Genomic DNA, 25,142 nt, shown 5'->3' with positions numbered 1-25,142 from the left:
CCACCTAGGTGACCCAACTGAAGATGATTATTAAAGCACCAGTCGAGAATCCCTCAACCCAAAGAGTTAAAGCATGTACTTTATTTTTAAAGATGTCAAAGGTCATTCATGATTTTGTTCAACAAATGTTTAAATAAGCTATGTGAGAAGCACCATGCTAGATGCTAAACAGATAAAAAGATGGGTAAGACATAGTCTTTCCCTCAAGCCTCAAACTGAACACAAGTATACACATAATTCAGTAGAGTATTTTTACCTTTATAGTTGCAACAAAAGTACTTCTTAAAAATAATACTGCTATTGGCTATCATTTCATTTAAAAAATTCTAAAAGCTACAAATCACTAATTATCATAGGTAACATTTCTCCTACCACCAAAATGCTAGTGTACTTTAACAATGTATATAGTCAACAATGTGAAAGGTGATGAAATTTGCCATTAGCTTACATTTTCTATGACAAATGTCCACTCTTTATCTTCAAATTCCTCTGCATGAGGATCCTGTAAAAAAAGCAAAATATAAAGTTGAAATATATTTCTTTAAACCAATTAATCCAATCAAGAACATATAAACAGCTCTGCTTTTAGCTTTTACCAACTTTTAAAAAGGGAGAAGCACAATAGCCTACCTTTATGAAACTTCCACAATTTCTCTACATCTAAATTCTTATTTTACATTGAAAAATTCTCTATTTTACTTATGTTGATGCATGTAATTATCGTCCATCATTGCACCAATGACAAGACAAAAAGAACCCTGATCAGAGAGACTGCTAATTTAGTGAGTGAATTTAAGAAGTACTTTATTAAGATATAAAATGTTCATATAAAGCCCTCATCTTATTTTTAAACTAACAGTAAGTACCACTTGAGAAAAGGTCTTCTTCTGCAGAGGTTATATAAACATCTGGAATTTCAAAGCACCGCAAGGGACTCCATAATCTACACAAAATGGCAAAGTGGAGTGGCTGTTTCACTCCCCTCCCCTCCCACTAACCCAGAAGATGCCTCAGAAACCTGAGGTAAGGTAATGGATCCTCCAACCAAATGAAAATTTAAAAGAAAAAAAAAAAGGCACACTTTTGCAAGTATTTACATTACAAATATGTATTATATATGTATGTATATATTTTATATATTTATTGTTATATTAGATAAGAGTATTATGTAAAAATTATTATACCTAAAAATTATATATATTCTTATTATATAGAAACTAGAGATGGGCTATATGGACTCAAACATAATTGTCCTTGCCTTTGAAGACAAACACAACTAATCTAAATAAATATGATGAAAGAAATACATGGTTTCACCACAGATTAGAAAAAAACACATCACTAACAGGAATGAATAGAAAAGCTTTATGAGAGAGAAAGCATCTGGGCTAGATGGGATTATATAGGATTTCCACAGATATTCGAATAAGTAAAGACAAAAGGCAACAGTAAGTATAAGACATAAAAAGGAAAGTTGTGGGGTCGCATCACATGTGCATTTACTTATTCAAATTCAACTACACGTAGTAGAGAAGGCAGAGGGATGGAGGCACTGAAAATCCCTCTAGTGGAACTCGGCTCCCACATGCTTCTCATAGGGAAGCCTCTTATTCATGATTGAGTCCACTTTAGTATATTAATAATCTTTTGCTTCTACTGCCACAGTTGAGTTTTGGTACTAAGGTATTTCAAGATAAAAGTGACTATTACATTCTTTCAGTTTTCTGCCCTCCAATCAATCTTATACACATATTATCCTCCCAAACCACAATTCGGACCATGTTAGTACCAACTCAGATTTCTTTAATGACACCTACAACCTGTGGGATAAATTCCAAACTCCTTAGCTACTTCTTTGTTTACTTATTCTTCACTTTAAAGCATGGTGGCTGGCTGATTCTGAGCTGTACTGAGGCAATTAGGTCTATGAGTAAATTCACATAAATGGGATAAAAATCTGCCAAAAAGAAGGTTCTTTGGTGATGATAGGCAGGGGGAGGTAGGAAAGGCTAGAAGAGAAAGACAGGAAGAGCTGTCTACCTGACATTTGTTTCCTCAGCTTGGCCCTGCCCATGAGCAAGGCTTATGGAGAGAGAATACTGTAAATAAAGGTTGAAGGAACTTTTCCATAAGTGATTTAGGGCACAAGCAGTGCTACTTTAGAGACCAAGTAATACCGTGTACAACAATGCTGAAAAAAGAGACATCTTACCACCCTTCCTGCCTGCTCTTCCCCCTCATTTTGTTGAGGAATGCAGTATAGCTCCAGAACAGCTAATATAATAATAATACAATAAATATTTACTGAGCACACACTCTGCCCCAGTTACTGTGCTGTTTTCGTCATCACAGCAACTTATGAAATAGGTAATGTTTTTATTCCCATTTAAAAGAACAGAAACCTGAGAACTAAAAGATGTACCATACCACAGTGAACAACAATTAAGTAGTAAAACTATGCTATGATTCCAGGTCTTTTAGCTATGTTTTTGGTCCAGTTTTACTACTTTGTCCCCAGACTTAGAAAAGTATCAGGCACACAGTAGGCTCTCAAGAATATCTAAGGAATAAATTAATGACTATATCCTATAATTTAACAAACATTGAACATGTCTTACATATGACATACATTAATTCTCAAAGCAGATGAAACATTTTTTAAAAAACACAGACGATGTATTACTCTTACGGGAATAATCCCAGCAGGACCAAGGGACACATCTGATAGGGCAAAGTCAGTCAAAAGATGTAAAAGAACAATAGTAACGTTCATTTTCAGGCCATTTTTAAATGGCATAGCTACACAATTAACTATTTATATTATTGACCAGACAAAAACATTTGTAATGAAAATTGCTTCTAGCTTGAATCAATTAAGTCTTCTCTGAATCATACTTTCTACCCTATAGAGCCTCCTTTCTCCTCACTGCAGTAAAGAGAAAAATTGAAAATGGCTTAAAGAACCATTTTTCTTTTCAAAACCCTAACAAGCTTTTTAAAAAATTTATTTACTAGAAATAGCTATTTTTTTTAAATTTTTTATTATGTTGTTAGTGACCACACAGCACATCCTTAGTTTTTGATGTAGTGTTCCATGATTCATTGTTTGTGTATAACACCCAGTGCTCCATGCAATATGTGCCCTCCTTAATACCCATCACCGGCCTATCCCAATCCCCCACCTCCCTCCCCTCTGAAGCCCTCAGTTTGTTTCCCAGAGTCCATAGTCTCTCAATCTAATTCAAATTTCAAAAACAAGCATGCAGGCTAGAAAAGTTAATTTCTGGCTAAGTCACAGGAAAATGAAACATACTGCTAACTTTTCATAAAAGCATTTTGTCTTTGAGCACACCTCTATTGAATACTACACTTCGGACAAAAGGGTTTAGAGCAATCCTTTCCTACTTGTGAATTTCAAGATTAAATGAATTGTGGGACTTTAATAGAAGTAAAAGAAAAAGGAAAACATGAAAAAGTTTTCCACTTGAATATTTTAAATGCTGTCAAAAACAAGACCCAAAATTTACACCGTAAGAATGATAAGTTGTTTTACCTTTCTGCCTTTCTATTAGAATTCTGGGGAGTTGGGAAGATAAAAGCGACCACTGAAAATATTTTTTTAATATTTAAAATGATCACAAGGTTGCCTCAATAGCACAACCGAACAGAAATGTTTACTACAACTGGGGAGAAAGGGGTATTTGGGGTTTTTTCTACAGGCTAACACTCGAAGTCATAAAAGTTCCATGATAAAGATATGCTCAACATTCCCATCAGTACTTGAAAACAACACTTAACTCTTAATCCTCCAAGTACTACATTTCAACAGCCACTTTCAACTCAGAATCACTCAGTGCACATCCTTTCCCCAAACACATGGCTGTCAACTATTTATCAGCTCTATTCTAGCCGCTTACTGTCATCATTTTTTTAAGTTGTAAAACTATGTCCATTCATTTCATCTTTCCCAATGTAAACAGCAAACCAAATCAAAATACTCAAGAGATTACTTAAAAATCTTCCTCAAGAATATCAGAGATCCTGCTGTAGTTTTTATTACAGGATAGGTCGTACAATGTAGAAGAATGAAGAGGGTGAAATCACTGTGACTTAGCAAGAGACCTTCTTCCTTAGTCTCAGTTTCCTTATCAGTACAACAGGAATAATTACACAACCCTAGGGTTGCTGTGAGAATTAAAGGTCTTGCACTCTCTACCAAGCTTACTGTATCATTCCACTAGGAAGTATATAGATGAGGGAGGTTCAATAACAGGCTTTTAGGATAGCTGACTGAAGGGCTATAGGATGGTCCTGAACTTTCTGAAAAAAAAAAGGAAGAGCAGCTATTGTCTCATCCCTTCTGTCCTGAAAAAGTAACTTCAATACAACTGGAACGCTTCAAAGAAGAAATGAAGCGTGTGCTTTCTAATTTCACCACTTTCATAAAGTCTAAAAATGAGACTTTTCCCCACCATTCTTTTGGAGCAGGTAGGGAGTTAGTTAGGAAAGTAAAGATTCTAGTGCTTAATGAGGACTTGGTGAGGACTACTTTATAATGCTCCAGGAAATATGGAAGACTTTCAAGAAAAAAGCATGTATGTATTAATAGGCAGGTAGGTATACATACAGCTATGTTTTTGGATCTGCCCTTTGAATTTACAACCAGAATTTTGCTTTTAAGCTGCAGTATTTGTAAAATATTAATATCGATATTTATCAAATATCAATTTAGAACTTCTTACATTAACATCAATAAAATACTCCTCAAATTCTAATTTTAAAGATTTATTTATTTGAGAGACAGAGTGGGGGGAGGGGTAAAGAGAGGGGGAGAGAGAGAATCTCAAGCCGACTCCTGTTGAGCACAGAGCCTGATGCAGGATTTGATCCCACGACCCTGAGATCATGACGTGAGACCCTGAGATCATGACCTTAGCCGAAATCAAGAGCCGGTCACTTAACCAACTGAGCTACCCGGGCGCCCCTCAAGTACTAATTTTAAAACACATCTTGTAGGGGCGCCTGGGTGGCACAGCGGTTAAGCGTCTGCCTTCAGCTCAGGGCGTGATCCCGGTGTTATGGGATCGAGCCCCACATCAGGCTCCTCTGCTGTGAGCCTGCTTCTTCCTCTCCCACTCCCCCTGCTTGTGTTCCCTCTCTCGCTGGCTGTCTCTATCTCTGTCAAATAAATAAATAAAATCTTAAAAAAAAAAAAAAAACACATCTTATAGTTAGTCAAACTGGGCTCACAACATGAGGCTCAGGACTAAGAATTCCATAAACCTCAGCTTTCCACAAAGAAGCACTTTAAAATTTCCTGGGAGTAGAATGTAGGAAGTAGTAAAAGAAGTATTATAACTGATGTCAATTGTAAGAAGTCCAAAAGGGCTCCCAGATTATTCTGACTTCATAGACCATGAAATACCCTGATGCCCTTGCATTGTTCTAAATTGCTATATCCATAAAAATAATGCACATCAAGGAACCAGGTTGGACTCAAATATATAGAACAATGAATAATGAAATATTCTGTCATTTAGAACCATGACTATTTAAGTTCTATGACTTATAAAAATGGAACTTACCTTAAAAAGTGTCACAGTGATTTCAATGTTTTCAGGAACAGGCCACACTACAACACCACGATATGGATTTTTTATTCCAGGTTGCCAGCTATGAGCCTACCAGAATAGAAATAATGGCTTCAATATGAAGTACAGGAAATGCCATGTTAATAATTTACAAAAGTTTATCGACCCTATTAAACTATCCATCAGATCTGTAGTCTCCTTGAAACAAAAATGATTAGTCAAATAAGACTTTTCAAGCATTAAACTTGGGCCATGACAATTCTATCACATGACAGCTATAGATTACTATCTGTAACCAAAACTTTACCCTCTTCCCTCCCCACCACCACATAAAAGAGTATGCAAAGATGAGGTGTCTCATGTTTTCAAAAGCTACTATTTGTGACTGGATAAAAATTTTGTTAGGAGAAATATTTTAAAAAATATTTTGTGATCTAGGAACTTAAAGGCAATTTCATTCTTTAAAAGGAAAAACAAAGTATATACTTTGCATTTAAGTTCATTTCCTATTAAACTGTAATGTTTATTTGGCACAAGTAAAGAAGCAAGCAGTTTTTACAGAGTTAATATTTCTAGCACTTATAATTTTCAAGATTCTTTTTTCTTGTAAATCTTGTTTATCATGGTTCCCTAAGGACTCCCCAAATTTGGGGGTCACCACTATGGTTCTTTTGTTGTGGTGGCATTTCTAGTCAAAGCTGGATAAGAAAGTTAATTGAAGAAATAAAAAAATCAAAACTGAAAGAGAATAGATACTTATTACATAGTCAGATGTACATGTTCAAATAGGCAGGTGGATATATGTGCCTAGAGTAATAAATCTGGGAATCATTAGCACACAGGTAATACTTAAAGCTTAAGAGTGGATGTGATCCCAAGGGAAGGAGTACAGCTAGAGAATATAAATGTTCAAAAATGAACCTTGGAGCACAACATTAACATATCCAAGAAATGAGGATGGCTCAGCAAAAGAGGGTTTGTACAGCAGAAGGAAAACGAGAGGCATGTGGCATCCTGAAAGCTAGTGAAGAAAATGTTTCATGGAGAAGGGAACAATCACCTGTGCCCAGTCTTGATGACAGGTTAGACAGGACAAGGCCTGAAAAATGACCACTGGATTTAACAAAGCAGAAGCCATTACTGACTTCACAAAAGCTGTTCCTGTGGAATAAGGAGAGCAAATGCCTGATTGGATTGGAATGGGTTCAAGAAAGAATAGGAAAAAAGAAATTAAAGATATCAAGTACACGCAATTCCTCTGAAGTGTTTTGCTGAAAGAGAAAGAGAAAAACAGTCTGGTGATAGTGGTAAAATAGTGTCAGAGAGAATTTTTTTAATAAGAGAAAAATATTTTAATGCTGATGGGAAATATCCAGTTAAGGGGGAAATTTAATGATGCAAAAGAGAAAGAATTACTAGAGTAATGTCCTTAATGATAGAAAAGGAGACAGACTGGCCTTTGTCAGTGATAATAGGAAAGAAGTTATATGAGTGCAGATGTGCGCCAGGAACAAATTTAACAGATGAGAAAACTGAGGCACAGATTGGCCCAAGATCACACAGCAAGTAAGTGGCAGATTTTGAATCTGAACCCACAAAATGGAACTGAGAAAGGATCGAGATCATGGAAATTTATGTCCATTCAAATCATATCATATCTTGTTAGTTAAAATACCACCATAAGAAATAGGTTTAGTAGCATTCTCCTCACTCCAATCCATAAATTGTCAATAATTCTCCCTCTATTTGCTCTCCATTGCCCTCCAGTCACAAAACTTCAGGTAAGGGAAGGGAAGTAAAGATTCACCACAACAGACTTAGCACACCATACCCAAAGGTAAAGAGCTGAGTGCTGTTGATTAAAAATTATCTCTAGAGACTCCTCTATTGCCCTGCCTATTTATGGAAATATGCCTATTGACAATCCTAGGACAAAAACTCCACGAAGTAAACAATCTCCATTTTGAAAAGTATATTTCTGCTTACCTTAGATAATCTTTAATCAAAACCCTGCTCTACATATTCTACATACTTAATCTTGAAGATTGATGACAATTCTCTATCATAAATGTCTGTGAGGATTTCTGTGTCATCTCATGTACTATGATGGTAGATCAGGCTATTCCTCTGGTCTCTTCAAACTCACCATCATTCTATTTTCATAGCCTCCCCACAGAATAAAAACATAAGAAGAGTATAATAACTGAACTCTCCTTATTAACCACAACAGAAAGATAAAGTATTTGTAAAATTCTTTTAAAAAATTGATTTATTCATTTGAGAAAGAAAGAATGTGTGCAAGTGGGGTAAAGGGAAGAGTGAGAGAATCTTCAAACTCCCCACTGAGCACAGAATCCATCTTGGGGCTCGATCTCATGACCCATGAGACCATGACCTGAGCCAAACGACAAGTGGGATATTCAACTGACTCAGCCACCCAGGGGCCCCCTTTTTGTAAAATTCTTAATGAAGAAATGACCATCAAAGAAATTTAGACCTGAAGATATCCTTAGGAGATCTAATGCAGATAAGGAAACTAAAGCAATTAAAGAGTAAACAGCTTGCCTGAACTAGTCATCAGTAGGAGAACCACCTCCATGATTTCCAAGTTCAGATTTTTTTACTTAACCAACATCATACCCAGCTCTATCCCTGATTCACACAGTAGTCAAGAAAATAGTTTTCTATCCCTAAGGTCTTAACATTTATTAGATGATATGGAGATGAAAAGCAGGTAATGCAGAGACTACCTAACAACTGGGCAAAGTTAGTAGATGGTAATGTCAGATCATTTCCTCAGGTACCCTAATGCTGGTCTTCTAAATGACCTCTTTCAATTCTCAGTCTTGGATCACAGAAACTAGATTGCTCAACAAACAAAAATACAATCTGCTCAACAAACTGAAATCTTTTTTCTTTTAATTAAAAAAAGATGTAAGGGTGTGCTAGTTCCCAAGTTGCTAGCATGCTGTCATTTTCTTACCATTCTAACCAGCATCTCTCTCCCCAGCAAAAAACGTCCAACTAAGTCAGAGATCTGGCTTTCTCTTATTCCTTTTAGAGACTGTACAACTTGACTAAGTTAGGACACTGTAACAAAATCAATTAGTCCAGCTGAGTAGCTGGCACTATCAGCTTTATAATGTTAGCTAATTACTACAGAGTAGGCAGAAAATAGGACCAAGTAAATTTTACTGGAGAGGAAACCAGGAATGCACACCGTAGCAAACATGAAAAAAAGTATTCCTATTTTCAAAGAGCTTACTACAACTTCCACCTCAAACGGAATTCAAGAAACTGAAGCTAGAAAAAGAATGAAAAGCCAAATATGGGTATAAATAGTGAGCACTAAATTGGGTAAAAATACCAATATGTGCAATAAACATCTAATTGTACAAATCCATGGGGACGTTAATTTAGGTTTTTAAGAACTTGATTAGAAAAAGCACATCACATTGGCAAAGATCAGCACTACAAGAACCGTGATCAGTTTCCATTGAGAGTAACAGAAAGGATTCTTTAGAAAATAATTAGGCACAGAAACACAAGTACAGCTGTTCAGCTTCTTTGTATAGTTAGGAAAGGCAGGTTATTTCTTTATTTGTCAGCATCCTAGTACAGATAATAGTACAAAGGATCAGACCACATTAACCAGTTCCCCTTATACAATTTTTCTCACTTTTTAATCATATGACAGATCGTTTGTCAAAGCAGGCCTAGGAAAAAGGTAACATTTCTCAATATAGGGTCCTAACCCTCAAAATGCCTTATTTTCTAACTATTTCATGTCACACCTTCCCTAAAAGACTTGTACCTAATATGGTACTGAATATAGACTAAACATTCACTTGTTATTTCTGATTCCTACAAAATAAAAATATTTCACTAAAAACTTATGGTTGTCAGTTGTTAAATAATTTTCAATTTATAAAACTGCATATACCTATATGTTTAAGATGTCACATATAAAGTTACCTTACAGTTGTTGCCATTAAGGCAAAGCTCTGCAACTGTACCTCCCCCTCCTGATATCACAGCACGTTGTAAAAGGCTGGAGCACAACCACAGAGCAAGAAGTAAAGGTGGTAATGCCATTAAAAAGCCTGTGAGGACTTTAAAGCTCTGATTTCCCTTTGGAATTCTCCTATCTTTCTGTGAGCTTAAATTTCTAGCTGGAAAGCCATATTTAAGGCAACATACTACTCTGCCATAATTTGGGGGGACTATCATAATTGTCCTGCTTCCTACTGTCCTATATTTTATTGAAAAATAACTTATTTAAGCATATACAAATTAACTGCATCCTGACAAAAATCTTTATTATAAATGCCATGACTTGAGGAGAAGAGGCAGGGAAGCTATATATTGTGTTAATTATCCACGGTAATTATTTTCTCAATAAAAAATGAGTCATCAATGAATTTTAATTATGTATTTAGCTATAAAAATAGACATGTGCCCAAAGAAAGTGAGCACTAAACTGAGAACTAAAGTTTAAATAAGGTAATATGCCTTATTTATTCTCCAATCTGACATTTATCTGCATCTCAGTTACAAGTTCCAATCTATCAATATAAAAAAAGATAGAATCAGGGAAGAGAAATAACAAGCTATATGGATGACAAAAACCAAAACTGATCACTGTACAACTCAAACTCTTTCCAAAAACACAGTTAAAAGTAAATGGCCAATGATTGTAGAGATCTTCTTCCTCCTCAGTGACTTCAATGGGACTCAGCAGCAAATAATGTGTATTTTAAAGAAAAACCATCAGAAAATAGAACTGACTTTCAGAAGAAAAAAGTGGTACTAGTCTTTGGATTTAGTATAACCAATAGTTAATTTAAAAAAAAAATAGCTGGGGACACAAGTTTTTTTTAAAGAATTCCAAAATGTCATGGATTTCAAGTTTCTTAAGATTTAAAAAAAAAAAAAAACAGCTATTTGTTTAAAGTTTAGAATAATATTGTTATCATTTCTTTCATAATTTCTGGAACTGGATTTTTAGGTCCCCTTTTGGGTGTTCTGTACAATTTATAAAACAGCATTTCACATATGCATGAACATGCTATGCACTTGCTGTAAAGAGCTTAACACATTGTGGGTTCTCATAAATTTTTCAAAAGAAATACATCTATAATGTTTTAAGAGAAAACACAATGATTCTGAAATACACAGTAGGGATCTGAAATATAAAGAGCATCACAACTGGACAGTAGTCTAAGAAATAATCCCTTCTAGAAAATACTGTATTCTGAGAAAAATCAATCTGTAGCCTCATAAGTTTGGATTTCACCATCAGGATTCAATAAGTATTGGATATAATATGAAATATAATCTGGACCTAAAAGTTATCTGACTTTCAAAAATGCAATCAAATAAAGGTGTATTTAACTTCAAATATGGGTATGTATTCTGAATTGACCTATAATCTAAAGTATTTCACTGTATTTCATATTTTTTAGAAAATAATTAGTATCTAATTACTAAAAGGAGGCAATCACTTTCACTTGACAGCTAAAACACATAGGGTCTAACATTCATAGTTATAGTCATATTCATCTATCATACTTAGTGGATGACCTTATATTGTTCCTTTCCACAAAAGCCTAAGACCCACTAGGCAAAAGTGACAAATGTCCAGCAAAACAGAGAAGACCCTAAGTCTACTTTCAGAACCCTTCCTCATAGCCATGTAAATGAATAAGAAAATATTATAGGCTCAAAATACAATGCCCCCAAACTATAAATATATGCTTGAAAAAGATGTTGTTCATGATATGATGCAATGGACCTTTCCTATGTGGCTGCTGGAAATACATTTAAAAGTTAAAAATGTACCAACACTATTACCCAGCAAATTCCATTCCTATGTATTTGCCCAAGAGAAATTAAAATATTTGTCCCCTAAAATACTGTTTCAGTAGTATTTATACCAGACTTATTCACAATAGTGAATATTCGGGATATTCACTAGAAATTAATCAAATCTTCAACAGGGGCATAAATAATCAAACTGCAGTATATTCACTTGATGGAATGCTACTCAATATTAAAAAAAAAAACAACCAATATTCACAACAGCATGAATAAATCTCAAAAACATTATGTTGAGCAAAAGAAACCACACATAAAATAGGACTACTGTATGATTCCATTTACATGAAATTCAAAAACAGGCAAAACTAGTCTATGGTGATAGGAAAATCAGAATAGTGATTGCCTCTGAGAGTTGGGAATTAACTGGAAGAAGACACAAAGGAAAAAGTGATGAAAATAGTCTATATCCTAATAGGAGCACTAATAACACAAGTATATGTTGATCAAAACTCATTACATTGTATAATTAAGATCTATATGTAATTTTAGTTGAATAAAATTTGATAAGATGCCCCTGAAATATTAAAAATTCTGAAATTTAATTAAACAAATTAAAGGGAATAAATTTTTTCCTCACACAGGACTACTTATGGAAAAACCAATATCCACTAAACATGCTTATAGTTATTGTGTGCTTACAAAAATATTCAGTTATTGAACATTTAAAAATTCTGTTCTACTCCCCACAAAGCTTTAAGTGCAAAAAATTTAAACCTTTGAAAAATCTAACTCTTTTCTGAACCCAGCAATGGACTCAGATAACTCATCATTTCTTAAGTTTGCCTTAATTTCATCCTCTTGGAATCTGAGTAAACAATCCCAGGTACAATTTTGTAAGTGTGGTACCTATTTAATCATTAATTCATGATTACCATTGTATAGAGAAGTTAAATAACAATGATGTTACTCCAGGCTACCACACCCAAGATCAGAACTCAGGTATCTGGCTCCCATTTTCAGAACTGCAGTTAAACAATCACAATGCCTGATCAATCATTTTAGTAGATTAGATAATTAGAAATAACCCAAAATATCAAGTAATATTTTAAAATATTCTATGCCGGGACCAGAGAAGCTTCATAATTTGACTAAAAGTTAAATGCAACATTTGGGTAAGAAATTTAGAAAAGAATTTAGAAAAGAGACAAACCTTAGAAGACTTCCTTCGGCTTCTTCTTGTCCAAACTACCACCAGTTTATCTGGTTGCCTGTCAAGCAAGAAAAAGATAAGGCATAACTTAAGTAATCTTATATCAAATTAATAAAGTTTAGTTCTAGTGCCTTTAAAAGGACAAAAATATCATCCACTTTTACATAGAGCAGTTATTCTTACAATAAATCTCTGTTATTCAAATATAGTAAATGTTGAATATAAATATCTAATTTAAATGACAAATATTTTATCCACATGTTTTTCTAAAAATCCTTTAGCAAGTGAATTCACTGGGACAAACCAAGTAAAATAAAATACTTAGAATTGGTAACTATTTTAAAAAGAAAAGCAAACATACATCTTTAAAAATTAATGCTATACATCTAACACATTATCTACTTCAATTTGGAGAAAATAGCATAAAAATGGCACTTCTAAAATAATTTAAATCTATGGGTTACACTTTATACCACTTTATACCTTTGCATCTCATATCTTACGAACAATGTTTGTGGTTTTCAAAACATTTTTATAGTCGACCATCTCAACAATCTTCATAAAAACAATACAGTACTAAAAATAAGTAAGGTATATACTCTTATTTCTATTTTATAAATTTAAAAAACTGGCAAAATAACTAATCAAAAGCTCTGGCAGAACCAAGTCTATAACACAGGTCTTTTAACTCTTAGACCTTTCTTCTTTGCCTTCTGCTAATATAAAGTAAAAAGTAAAAAGCAAAAAAACAAAAACAAAAACAAAAAACCCTGTTTTCAGCTAATACAACTAAGCTCTCTTTAGTGCTGAGGGAAAAAATCAAGATTATGATTATTAGCTATTTTCCTTATATTTTTATCTTTAAAAAATTGTACATAAAAGCTTTTTAACCAAGAAATGAATAATATACTCATCTTAGTGACCTTCACCACTTTCTATGTCTCACTTACTTTACCCAAAAATCCCTATCAACAGATGACCTGTCCTCTTATTTCATTTAATTAAATCCACACACACACACATATATATACACATACATAAAAGGCCACCAGTCATAAACTCCTTACCCAATGATTCACCTATTAACCTGTCCAAAGAGAGTTGTCCAATGAAAAAGTACTGAGGAACTGACGCAGAATGTAGCAGAGAAAAATAAAGTGATAAAAATATTTTAAAACAAGATAAGAGAGATAAAAGACAAATTGAGAAGTACATATGCCTAACAGAAATGCTAAAAGTTCAGAACAGTGGGAATAGCTAAGAAAACACTGAAGAGGTAAGGCTAAGAATACTCCAGACTGGAAGAGTCCTTAGATAGAAAGTATATATTAAAAACTAATGATGTACTGTATGTTGGCTAATTGAACTTAAATTTAAAAAAGGAATTATATCTTAATGAATAGGGTAATTAAAAATAAATCTAATATCTAGATACCGTACAAACTACAAAGCAGCAAGAATAAAGAGAAAAACGAAAAAAGAAAAGACAGGTTACCAACAAAGGAATCACTGGACTGATAGCAACTTCTCATTAGCAGCAACAGAGCCCAAAAGACAAGAAAGCTAACGATCTTCAAGTTGCTAAAGGAAAACAGCTGTCGCCCTTGAGTTTTTTTTTTTTTTAAAGATTTTATTTATTTATTTGACAGAGAGACAGCCAGTGAGAGAGGGAACACAAGCAGGGGGGGTGGGAGAGGAAGAAGCAGGCTCCCAGCAGAAGAGCCTGATGCGGGGCTTGATCCCAGAACACCGGGATCACGCCCTGAGCCGAAGGCAGACGCTTAACGACTGAGCCACCCAGGCGCCCTGCCCTTGAGTTTTATACTGGCTAAACTATCATTTAAGAAATGGTTTTAGACAGTTCCTGGCAAAGAGCAGATAGTCAATAAATATTTGCGTAAGGAAGGGGGAAAAGAAAGAAGAAATGGTTTTAGACATATGAAGACTAAGAGTTTACAATGCATAGATCCCAGTTAAACAAGGGAAGCAGTAGGATGCAAAAAGCAACATAAATATCATAAAATGTTAATGCTTGTTCATTTTAGCTGGTAGAACCCAAAGAAAAGCTAGACCAAAAACAGGAGGAAGGTTCTAATAATAAAACTGTTTGACTAAGGAGCCATCTAAACAAATGCACAATGTTTCTGGTGGTGATAATAACCAGCATCTTATAAATAGAAAAATGGTGGTTCTCCATCCAAGACTAAGCTTATTTCCGAGTGTCAGGCATTAAAGATAACAGTTGTAAACTAAAACCAGTAGCTTGCTTTGGTGAGTCTTCCCACAGTGAGATGTTGGGAGCAATAGCCAGATGCAGAAGTGCTAAATTACAGATGAAATAGAAGAAAGTGTCTATGAAATATCAGAATGTTAACCTAAGAATCCGAACCAATGCAGAAACAAAACCTTGTTCAACACAGAGAGAAGCAGAATAGAACAAATAACAACGAAGATGGGGAGCAGTATAGTAATATAATAGATGGAGCTGGGAAGAAGATATGATCAATGCAGGCAGCTTAACAGTAGAGGAAACGAGTAGCCAATAAATGTAGGCTACCTTGTTTGAAAGTATTTATGGCTTGCTGGAACATTTTACCTAGATTACTACACTAACCTTTTCATCATGTTCTCATCTCCACATCTTCAGGCAACCCCAACTCTTAATTATATTTCTATGGTACTTCTTTAGAAATGCTACAAAATCGTACAGCTTTTCCTTGTTTTTTTATCCTATAGTTGTCTCTTACACTGAAGTTACTACAAACTGGTCCTTGCAGTTTGAATTTGACAGATTCATTTCACCATAAGAGTATTCCATTTTCTTTTACTTTGAACTTAAATTTTAAAAATCAGCTCTTACTTAAATGCTTTTAAACAAAGTCCATGCTGTCCGGATTGCTAGACCCTCCACTATTACCTGACACCTGACCAGCTTCTATTTCGACCCTGTATACATTTGACCCTGTGACAACCTGACATGCAAAACAACATCCATATTCTTGAATGTTGTTTATAAGGCACTTCACCACCTGACTCTGGTCTACCTTTCTAGCTACAAATATCTGAACACATACTCCTTCAGTCTCTTCACATCTTTGCATGGTACTACCTTTCTTACCAAAATTTCCTCTTTCTCCCTTTTCTACCCGATAAATTCTTAATTCATCACTTCTCTGTGAAACCTTGACCACTGCTCACTTCTCCCCCATTCCATATTCCATAGCTCAGGCAGAGTTACCTGCTCCTACTGCTGTATTTCCAGTAATACCTTAAAAACATGTCTATCTAAATATTCGATATGCCCTATATTACATTTTTATTATTTCTATCTCCTCTACTACATTACAATCCTTTATCAACCACACCTTATCTTTATATTCCTAACAATTAATAAGAATTTGGTACAAGGTTGAGGCTCAATGAACATTTGCTGATGAATGAACCTTAAGTTTCCAGCAAGAATTCCCAACTGGTTAATTATAGTTGATGAGGTCCAACTACAGCCAGTAGCTATACAATACATCCTCTCTGCAGCTTACTTGAAATTTGCAGGGATTCTCACCTTCACTGCACATGGGAATCTGTTGGGAAGCTTTTAAAAATACTGATGCCTAGGTTCCACTCCTGGAGAATCTGATTTAATTGGTGTCATGTAGAGATTTTTTAAAATTCCTACAGCTGATTCTAATATGCAGCCAAAGTTGAGAACCACTGTTTTACAGGGAGACTGGTAAGCAATCCCTGTACCTCCTGACTTCAAACACTAGTGAGGTGTAAGTTGTGCCAGCAGTGGGGTTATCTCCCCCCTACCCCGGCCCCGACCCCACACATCATCCTAAGCCACCATTCAGGCCACCTGCACTGTTGCCTCCTCCTAACTCAGCTTCTCGGCACCTCCCTCCCCTCAACCATCCTGATCTCAGTGCTTCAGAACAGAGAAACCTTTTACCATAAAAAATCAGGAAGGGCGGTCTCCTAACCTAAATGTCTGAAGTTCCAAGAATGTAAATAAAACATAAATGACTTATCTGAGAATACCCCCAGAGACAACTAAACTTTTTTGTGCTTCTAAGTGATGTCCCATTTTTAAAATGTCTTTACTAGAAATCAGTCCACCTTTGCATTATCATAGGCAACATGACGCAGTGTTCTAAAATAAAGATGCTGTGACTTATTGTTCTCAATAGATGAGTACCAATAACCACACAATTAGCTGACCACAATTAATATTTTAAGCATCTATACTATACTAGACAAGAACATTTAAATATTTACATATGTGTACACAAGAGGCCAGGGACAGAGTGAGAGTGTCATCCAACTACCAAAGAACCTATAATTATACAACTTTCTACCCAAAAAGCCAAAACGTAAACCTGATGGAGCTCAGGTTTCTTAGAGAATTCAACAATCACATATTTAACATTTCTACCCCAGCCCCTAAGTTAAGTAACCAGGTAGGCCTACACATAATACATACACAGACATATAAATACAAACATACATAATTACATATGCAAACATTTTATACACATGCACATAAAATATACACACTGATGCACTTTCTTTGAAATCTATCTAAAGTGTTCCATTAAAAAAACTGAAGTCTTTTGGTGGGTTTATTCAGGGAAGAAAACTTTACAACACAAATTAAAATTTAAAAAAAAAATAAATTTAACACCTCTAACCTACCCTCTGAGTCCTTAAACAGGAACAAGAATAAGCTAAATGTGAAGGTGGCAAGACTTGTCTCAAACTATGGTCCTGATATTAAAACCAGAGAGTAGGAAGGAGGAGAATAATGAGTGGAAAAAGGAAAATATAAGAGAGCCACAATGAACCAGAGTACAAAACAGTAAGCTGTATCTTTCTTTGGTCTGAAGCTAAATTTTGTGCCCTCCTCTTTTGCCGCTAGTGAGCTTAAAGGTAAAAAAATATATATAAATAGATATAGATATAGGTATCTATCTATCTATCTATATATATTTCACTGAATGTCTATTATGTTCCTGGCACTGTGCTGAGCAATGGAGATACAAAGATAAAAGAAAATAAACCTCGATCCTCTAAAAGTTTACAAACCAGTAGAGAGACAAGCAAGTACACAAAGTACCCCATTTCTAGCACAACCTTGAGGAACACAGAGAAGACAATAAAACCTTACGCAGAGAAAGCTCTACTTATATTTATCTCAGGAAATATGCACACTGACAAAAAGAGCCTACCCAACCACTGAGATTACTTATTTAAAATTTATTTTTAAACCTGTAATTTATGACACCTTAAATATAAAATCCGACAAAAGATGAGTGACTAATACAGTACATCTGTCTACTACAAAATTATAAAGCCATTTAATATATTTTCTAACAACATTGACAAGCATGGGACTATGCTTAGGATATCATGTTAAGTTTATTTAATACAGATTAAAAATTTTTTCCTATACTCTATAATGAAAGAAGATACCAGGAAGAAATATCTCAAAATGCTACTGTGGCCACTATTAGAAAGCAAAATTACATGTCATTTTAAAGATATACTTTTCTTTATTTTCTGCAATGCATTTATATTACTTTATGCTGGAGAGCTATTTAAATGTGGGGGGGGGCTGTTATTTAAAATAAAACAACCCTTTTAAGTTTAGAATTAAGTATGAACAGAGTTAAACAATTTCTTAAATTTTACCTTGACACTCCACTATGGTCCAAACAATAACAATATGACAAATACTTATCAGATCACTCTTTCTCCTCTACATCAATCAAAATTCCCCTTTCTCCAGGGTAAGTACCTTAGGAGGGTACTGAAAGGAAAGAAATTGGAGGAAACAATTTGCATTAATCTAAGAGATATGAATTTGTAAAAGAAGACCCTTCCAAAGCGACACAGTATAGAGAAGAGCATACTAGCACAGAGGAAATGTATTTTTCCTAGTTCTGGCGCTGAGTAACCTTCAGAATTCGTCTCCATTTCTCTGGGCCTATTCCCTAATTTATCAAATGAAGAAATGACTAAGATTTCAGCTAGTTCTACACTTGATCTTAGCCAAAAGGCCGAGAACCGATAGATTTCAGCTAGTTCTAAAACACAGTGGTTCAATGACTGTAAGATTAAATGACTATAATTGACTAAATATTTGGTGGTTTAAAATGAAATGAGAAATTCAGGAATAGGGTAAAGAATTTATGGCATGAAATCACTTGCCTCCTGTTTTCTTATAATCTAGAGCTAGCTAATATTATTAACTTTGAGTAACAATATGAAAGGGGAAGTAATATTTTTTAGCAGAACAGTAAACTGACCACCAAAGATTCATGCTCCCTGTCCAAAGCGCAGTGTTAGTTTTGGGAGGTGCTGCAAGAAGCCCCTCAACTGACCCCACCCACCACCTCTACCACCATCAGGTTGGCATTGAAATGGAGCCACATGATACTTCTTACCACTGGAATGTGAGAAGTTATTGGTATCACTTCTGGAGTAAAACGGGTAATAAACAGTATGCCTTCTCCATGCCAGTTGAATAGAGAGGATTCCAGAATGCAGAGGAAGGCACAGTCATAAGATAAAAGGTTTCTGGGCTCCCAGCTGACCACATGGAAGCCAGTCAACCTGGAATACCCTCTCTAGACTGAGATGTGAGCAAGAAATTAACTTTTATTAGGTTAAACCACTTGGATTTCTGGGTGTGTCTGCTATAGTAACTCAACATTCTAGAAAATTCGGTAATTTAAAAATACACATACATAATAATAAAACAGTTGCTATCTTGTATTAAGTTTTCTTTGCAAAGTACTGAGACCAAATTTAACCTTTTTATGTACTACTGGTTTTCATTTATATGAAATTGATGCTTCCAAAGATAAAAGACAGCTATAACTCAAAACCTAGTAATTAATATTTAAGCCCCTGAGCTTTTCCTAGATTAAAAATAAGGAACCATAAGTCTTTAGAACACAAAAGTACAACATATTTCTGCCACCACAGAATCCAGGATGTGTTTGCAATAAGAAAAAGAGAGCTCAAAATATTAATCCTGTAGTTAATGTGAATAGCCACTTCACTAAATAACAAGGTTATTCTTTTTAGGGGAAAGGGCTCTTAGCCATAACTGAACATTTCATGGTGGGATGCTGTGAATATTGAAACAAAAGGGAGAAATTGTCTTATCACAGAAGTACTCTAACTTTAGTATTTCTCAAGTAATTATTTTTATCCTTCAGTAGGTACATCTGCCTCCTACTGTATTATAACTGCTGTAGCTCCAGTTAATTATATTCCTTTATGCTTACTTCACAGGAGTTATTTAGCAAGCTGTAATAATTAATTCAATAGGAAGAAAATTATACAAGATGAAGTACTCATATATAGGATATATTTCTTTTCTGTAAAAATGAAAGGATAGTTCTAATAACAGGAGCTGTAAATCTTTGTCACTTAAATAAAACCACTTTTTTAAAATTATATTTTTGCATCTTCCTACTGTCTTTAAAACATTTTCACAGAGTGACTGCTTTTGGTCAAAAATATTTAACTGGTGATGCCCATGGACTTTTGCTGACAGAAATTTCTAATACCTATATATCAGTATTTAGAGACAGCACCAGTCAAACTGAGGAGGTGCGGTTTGGCATTCTTGAACTGAGTACACTTTTTAACAGGCCACCAAAAAATATATATATATATATATTTTTTTTCTTTTTTGCTGTACTATTCAACAGTACAAAGGGTTTATCATTTTTTAATACAAGGTTATTTCTGAGACAAATAGCATTATAAGTAATCACTACTGTATCATGTGTGCAATATTGGTCTTCCCTCCTATTTTATTGTTTTACGGAAATCACCCACACCACTTCTTTTAATTTAGCATATTTTTACTCTTCTTTTCTTATAGGCTTGTTGGAACAAACCTCACATGTCAAGAAATTCAGATCAATCCAGAGGTTAAGTATCTGACTAATCTCCCAGGATGACAGTTTTTTAAAAAGTCTCAATATGTCACCAATGCCACAGGCCTAGAAAAAAAAATTCCAAATGGAGCAGAACACTGGTGGACTACAGGGGAAAAAGGAACTAATGAATCACCAACGTTCAACTGTTCTCAGAGGAATTTTGAGAGGCTGACAGAAAAATTTAGGAATAATAATCACATATATAGGTGGGAAAACAGCAAAAAAAACCAGCATATTTTAACACAAGAAAAATCAAAAGAAAGGCAATGTGATAATACCACAGTGCTCAGCTGCAAACAACACTAGGTCATAACAATGAATTCTGATCTAACTCTTGTAAAGCTGGCTGGAAAATAGGAAGGATGGTAAAAACGAAGGGTTAGGTTGCTTCAGGGAGGAGGTGGTATAACAGCTAAATCCTCACTGATCACGTTAAGAAGCTATAAAGTCTAAAATCAAAAATAAATTTTTTTTAAGTTAGAAGTATGTTATTGAACAATGAAATACCATTCATACCCACACTGGGAAGTTTATATTCAAAAAGATAGATAATAAGTATTGGCAAAGATATGATGAAAATGAAACCCTCACACAATGCTGATGGGATTGTAAAAGGGTACATCTGCTGTGGAAAAGCTGAGTAATTCTTCAAAAAGTTAAACATAGACTTATCATAAGATCCAGTAATTTTACTCCTAGATATATACCCAAAAACTTGTACACGAATGTTGATGGCAGCATTATCCATAACAGCCAAAAAATGAAAACAACTGAAATGCCCACCAACTGATGAATGGATAAACAAAATGTGGTATATCCATTCAACGGAATATTATTCAGCCATACAAAGGAATGACATGCTGATACAAGTTACAACATGGATGAACCTAGAAAACATTACACTAAGTGAAATAAGCCAGACACCAAAGGTCACTTATTGTATAACTTCATTTATATGAAATGACCATAATAGGCAAATTCATAGAGACAAAAGTAGACTCATGATTGCCAGAGGCTTGGAAAGGGGAGTAAAGACAGGGATGACTATTAAGAGGAACAGGATTTCTTTTTTGGGTGATGAAAATATTCTGAACTAGATAGTGATGATATATGCACAACTCTCTGAATATACTAAACACAGCTGATTGTACATTTATAAAGGGGTAAATTTTTAAGAGTTTAAATAAGACTAGTAAGAATAAAGGCAAGAAAGGGTTGAATAAATGCTAAGTGGTTATATACAAGAAAACAGTCATTACTTTGAAGATCTTCCTTATTCACAAAAAGGACTCCAAATTAACCACTGCCAAGAATAATAACCCATCCTCAAAAGATTCACCACCATGAGGATATTTTTAAAAAGAAGAACAGCAAATACCTGCATAGCATATCATGTGTTTAAGACAGTGTCTTAAGTGTCCTACATATACTAACTCATTTAAAGTTCACAAAAACCCCACAAGTAGGTAATAAGGTGCTGCACTGCCCAACACTAGAAGGTGTCATTCACATCCTCTATGACCTGCCTCACAATCTGAATAGATATTAATATCCCTATTTTACAAATAAGGAAACTAAGACATAAATAAGTTAAGAAGTTTAAGAAGTTTTGCCAAGGTGACTCTAATAGTAAGTAGAAACTAAGATCTGAAATGAGGCAGTTTGGCACCAGAGTCCATGCTCCTAATCCACTACCTATACTGACAAATACACTGTAGCCTCTATAGCGAATCTCAAAGATTTTCCAAACAGCATTAATATCTTTGAGAGGTTATACTTGAAAGTATAATACTTATTTAAAAGCATAGATTTTCACCTGTTTGTAGAAATTAGTTACATTAGTCACAAACTTCATATTATGTTTATAACATCTAACCTATCTGAACATTATCCAGGAATGAAAGTTAGATTTGTTTTTAAGACTGCTATTCGACCTTTCACAAGGAATACATATGCATGTTATTATTTGGTCTGTGATTTTATCTTTGCCTCTCAGATTGTCCTAACTTTTTGTTTAAATAGAAAATTCATTTCTGGTTGTTGTAAAATAAATTAATTTGCTTCACTATAAAGCTAATTTTTGGCTATCTTGATATCATTTCTTCTCTCTATAAAGTTTAATCTGATAAATTATAATAGTAATCACAAAAGAACTTTAAAAAAATCAAACAGGATTAAAAAGTAGTGAATATTTAAAATTATTTATTATCTCACGTGGCAAAAGTACTGTGATCCAAGTCCTTTGAGCAGATGTCTCTCCAAGCCACTGCCACACAGTGATGAGTAAAATTTAAGCACTCTAGAATTTGGCATGTGACTGACAGGGTAGAGAATTACTATATGTGCCTTAATGTAAGGTGAGATGCTTTTTTTTTTTTTTAAGGAAGAAATTGCCTATTTATATCCTTACAACTCTTTTAATTATTTTGAACAAAGTACTGGCTAGAGAAGACACACCAGCTCAAAATAAACCCAATCAATATTAACTTTAAATGCTTAGGTGGCTCTACTAAGAGAATAGGTTTAAATGGGTTTAAATGGATTAAAGAATATTTAACCAATTTAGTAATTGTTCCTAGAAGAATGATTTCTCAGATGCAGAGGGAATGTCACTTATATAAACAAGCTTTTTATTTAAAAAACTATAAAAGTAGTAGAATACTACTATGTAGAAATCCAAATATATACATATGTGGTCAATGAGAACAATAAGTTATTTTAATGTTTCATTATTTAATGTCATTTACTTGTAGCCTGGGATAATGTTTCCAATGACATTACTATAACCAGAATCAAAGAGTGCTGTATCTCAAAGAGAGAGGCAGAAGTGAAATAAGCTCTATGAAAATTAGTCTAGATGACTCAAAAAGTAGCTCCAGTAAGGATGAAGATATTGATGTCAAAGACAAACACAGAGTTTGAAAAAATAAATACTTTATAAGAAGCATTACAACTAAATGCAACATGTGCTCTTAAATTGAATCCTGCACCAGAAAAAAATTTTTTTCTTTTGTTATAAAGGACATAATTGCAAAAATTGGTGAAATCTGAATAAGGTCTCTATATTAGATAATAGTATTGAACCAGTGTTAATTTCCTGATTTTGATTACTGTGTTGTATTTATGTAAGAAACTGTGTTTTTAAGAAATACACATTGAAGGATTTAGAAATACAGAGTCATCATAACATCTGTAATTCCTTCTCAAATGAGTCAGAAAAAATGTATGTATATGCATAAACACAGATACATTTACACAGGGAACAATAAAGCAAATAAGGCAACTAGATGAGTATGAGAATACTTTGCACCACTTTTGCAACTTTATATATCTGAAATTATAAAAACCAAATTAAAAAATCAACAAATATATTAGTATCTTTTTTTAATTAGTATCTCAAAAAAACTGTTTCAAGAAATTTGTTGGAATGTATTATATTTTTATATATATTTAAGTTTATTTTATACACTGTGACATTATATATGGTTAAATTATTACACCAAATATAAGTTGACATCTGTCTATTTCACCTCTATCTCTATAAGCTAGCAAAAAAAAATTTTTTTTTTTAATGGACCTTCTAATTAGGAAAATGCTGGTGATAAGTAACAGGGACTGGGGGTACATAAAACGTTATATGTTCAGGATCACCCTATATTGAGGCACACAGAGTAGCCAGCTTCCAGATAAACAGCTCCAACTTTGAAGAAAACACTCAGAACTAGTTTCTGCACAGGAAAACTGAAAATAATAGCACTTCTTGATAGCTTTCAGACACATAAATAACATCTATCAATCGGCAGTCTGGCCCACAGCTTAAAATAACCCAGTTCAATACAGTCTAGTCATGGCCAAAGAGAAACAGAGCTGAGCTATTTCCAGCTGTAGCATCAGCAAGAAGCCGAGTATGTTACATACATCCAATAGTCAAGAGAAGTGCATTTGTTTCTAGGGCCAAAAGTCAGCACCAACCAGGAAGAACTAGTTCCTATGGAATTCATGACCTATCCTATACCTCCCTTACTAGGAAGGGAACTCAATTTTTCAAAAATGACGAAAAGATATCAGACTCTCTCCCTTCTGAAAGAATTATTATTTCATTATTTTTTATGCCTTACTGTTGCCCAGGGAATAAAATTCAAACTCACTCAAAGTCCTTCTCAATTTGGGGCACCTGGGTGGCTCAGTCATTTAGCGTCTGCCTTCAGCTCAGGGCATGATCCCAGGGTCCTGGGATCGAGCCCCGCATCAGGCTCCCTGCTCCATGGGGAGCCTGCTTCTTCCTCTCCCACTCCCCCTGCTTGTGTTCCCTCTCTCGCTGGCTGTCTGTCAAATAAATAAATAAAATCTTAAAAAAAAAAAATCCAACTCTTGATTAAAAAAAAAAAGTCCTGGGGCGCCTGGGTGGCACAGCGGTTAAGCGTCTGCCTTCGGCTCAGGGCGTGATCCCGGCGTTATGGGATCGAGCCCCACATCAGGCTTCTCTGCTATGAGCCTGCTTCTTCCTCTCCCACTCCCCCTGCTTGTGTTCCCTCTCTCGCTGGCTGTCTCTATCTCTGTCAAATA

At 34.6% G+C, this 25,142-nt stretch overlaps 1 protein-coding gene across 8 annotated transcripts in view; it reads right to left on the bottom strand.

The window, feature by feature from the left end:
• The window catches only part of EHBP1 (EH domain binding protein 1), a 336,619-nt gene that overhangs the window by 259,050 nt on the left and 52,427 nt on the right, over window positions 1-25,142 (bottom strand). For all 8 annotated transcript variants that reach the window (XM_045788076.2, XM_045788073.2, XM_045788075.2 and 5 more), the window contains exons 3-5: window positions 12,622-12,679; window positions 5,586-5,681; window positions 449-502 (exon numbers count right to left, since the gene is read on the bottom strand). In XM_045788076.2, coding sequence (XP_045644032.1) covers window positions 449-502; window positions 5,586-5,681; window positions 12,622-12,679 — 208 coding nt within the window. The remainder of the gene's footprint in view (window positions 1-448; window positions 503-5,585; window positions 5,682-12,621; window positions 12,680-25,142) is intronic.

This window comes from Ursus americanus, chromosome 7, assembly GCF_024610735.1.
Source record: "Ursus americanus isolate L20-20 chromosome 7, mUrsAme1.1.p, whole genome shotgun sequence".
In the NCBI taxonomy this organism is placed as follows: domain Eukaryota; kingdom Metazoa; phylum Chordata; class Mammalia; order Carnivora; family Ursidae; genus Ursus; species Ursus americanus.
This window is presented reverse-complemented; position numbering and strand designations above follow the sequence as displayed.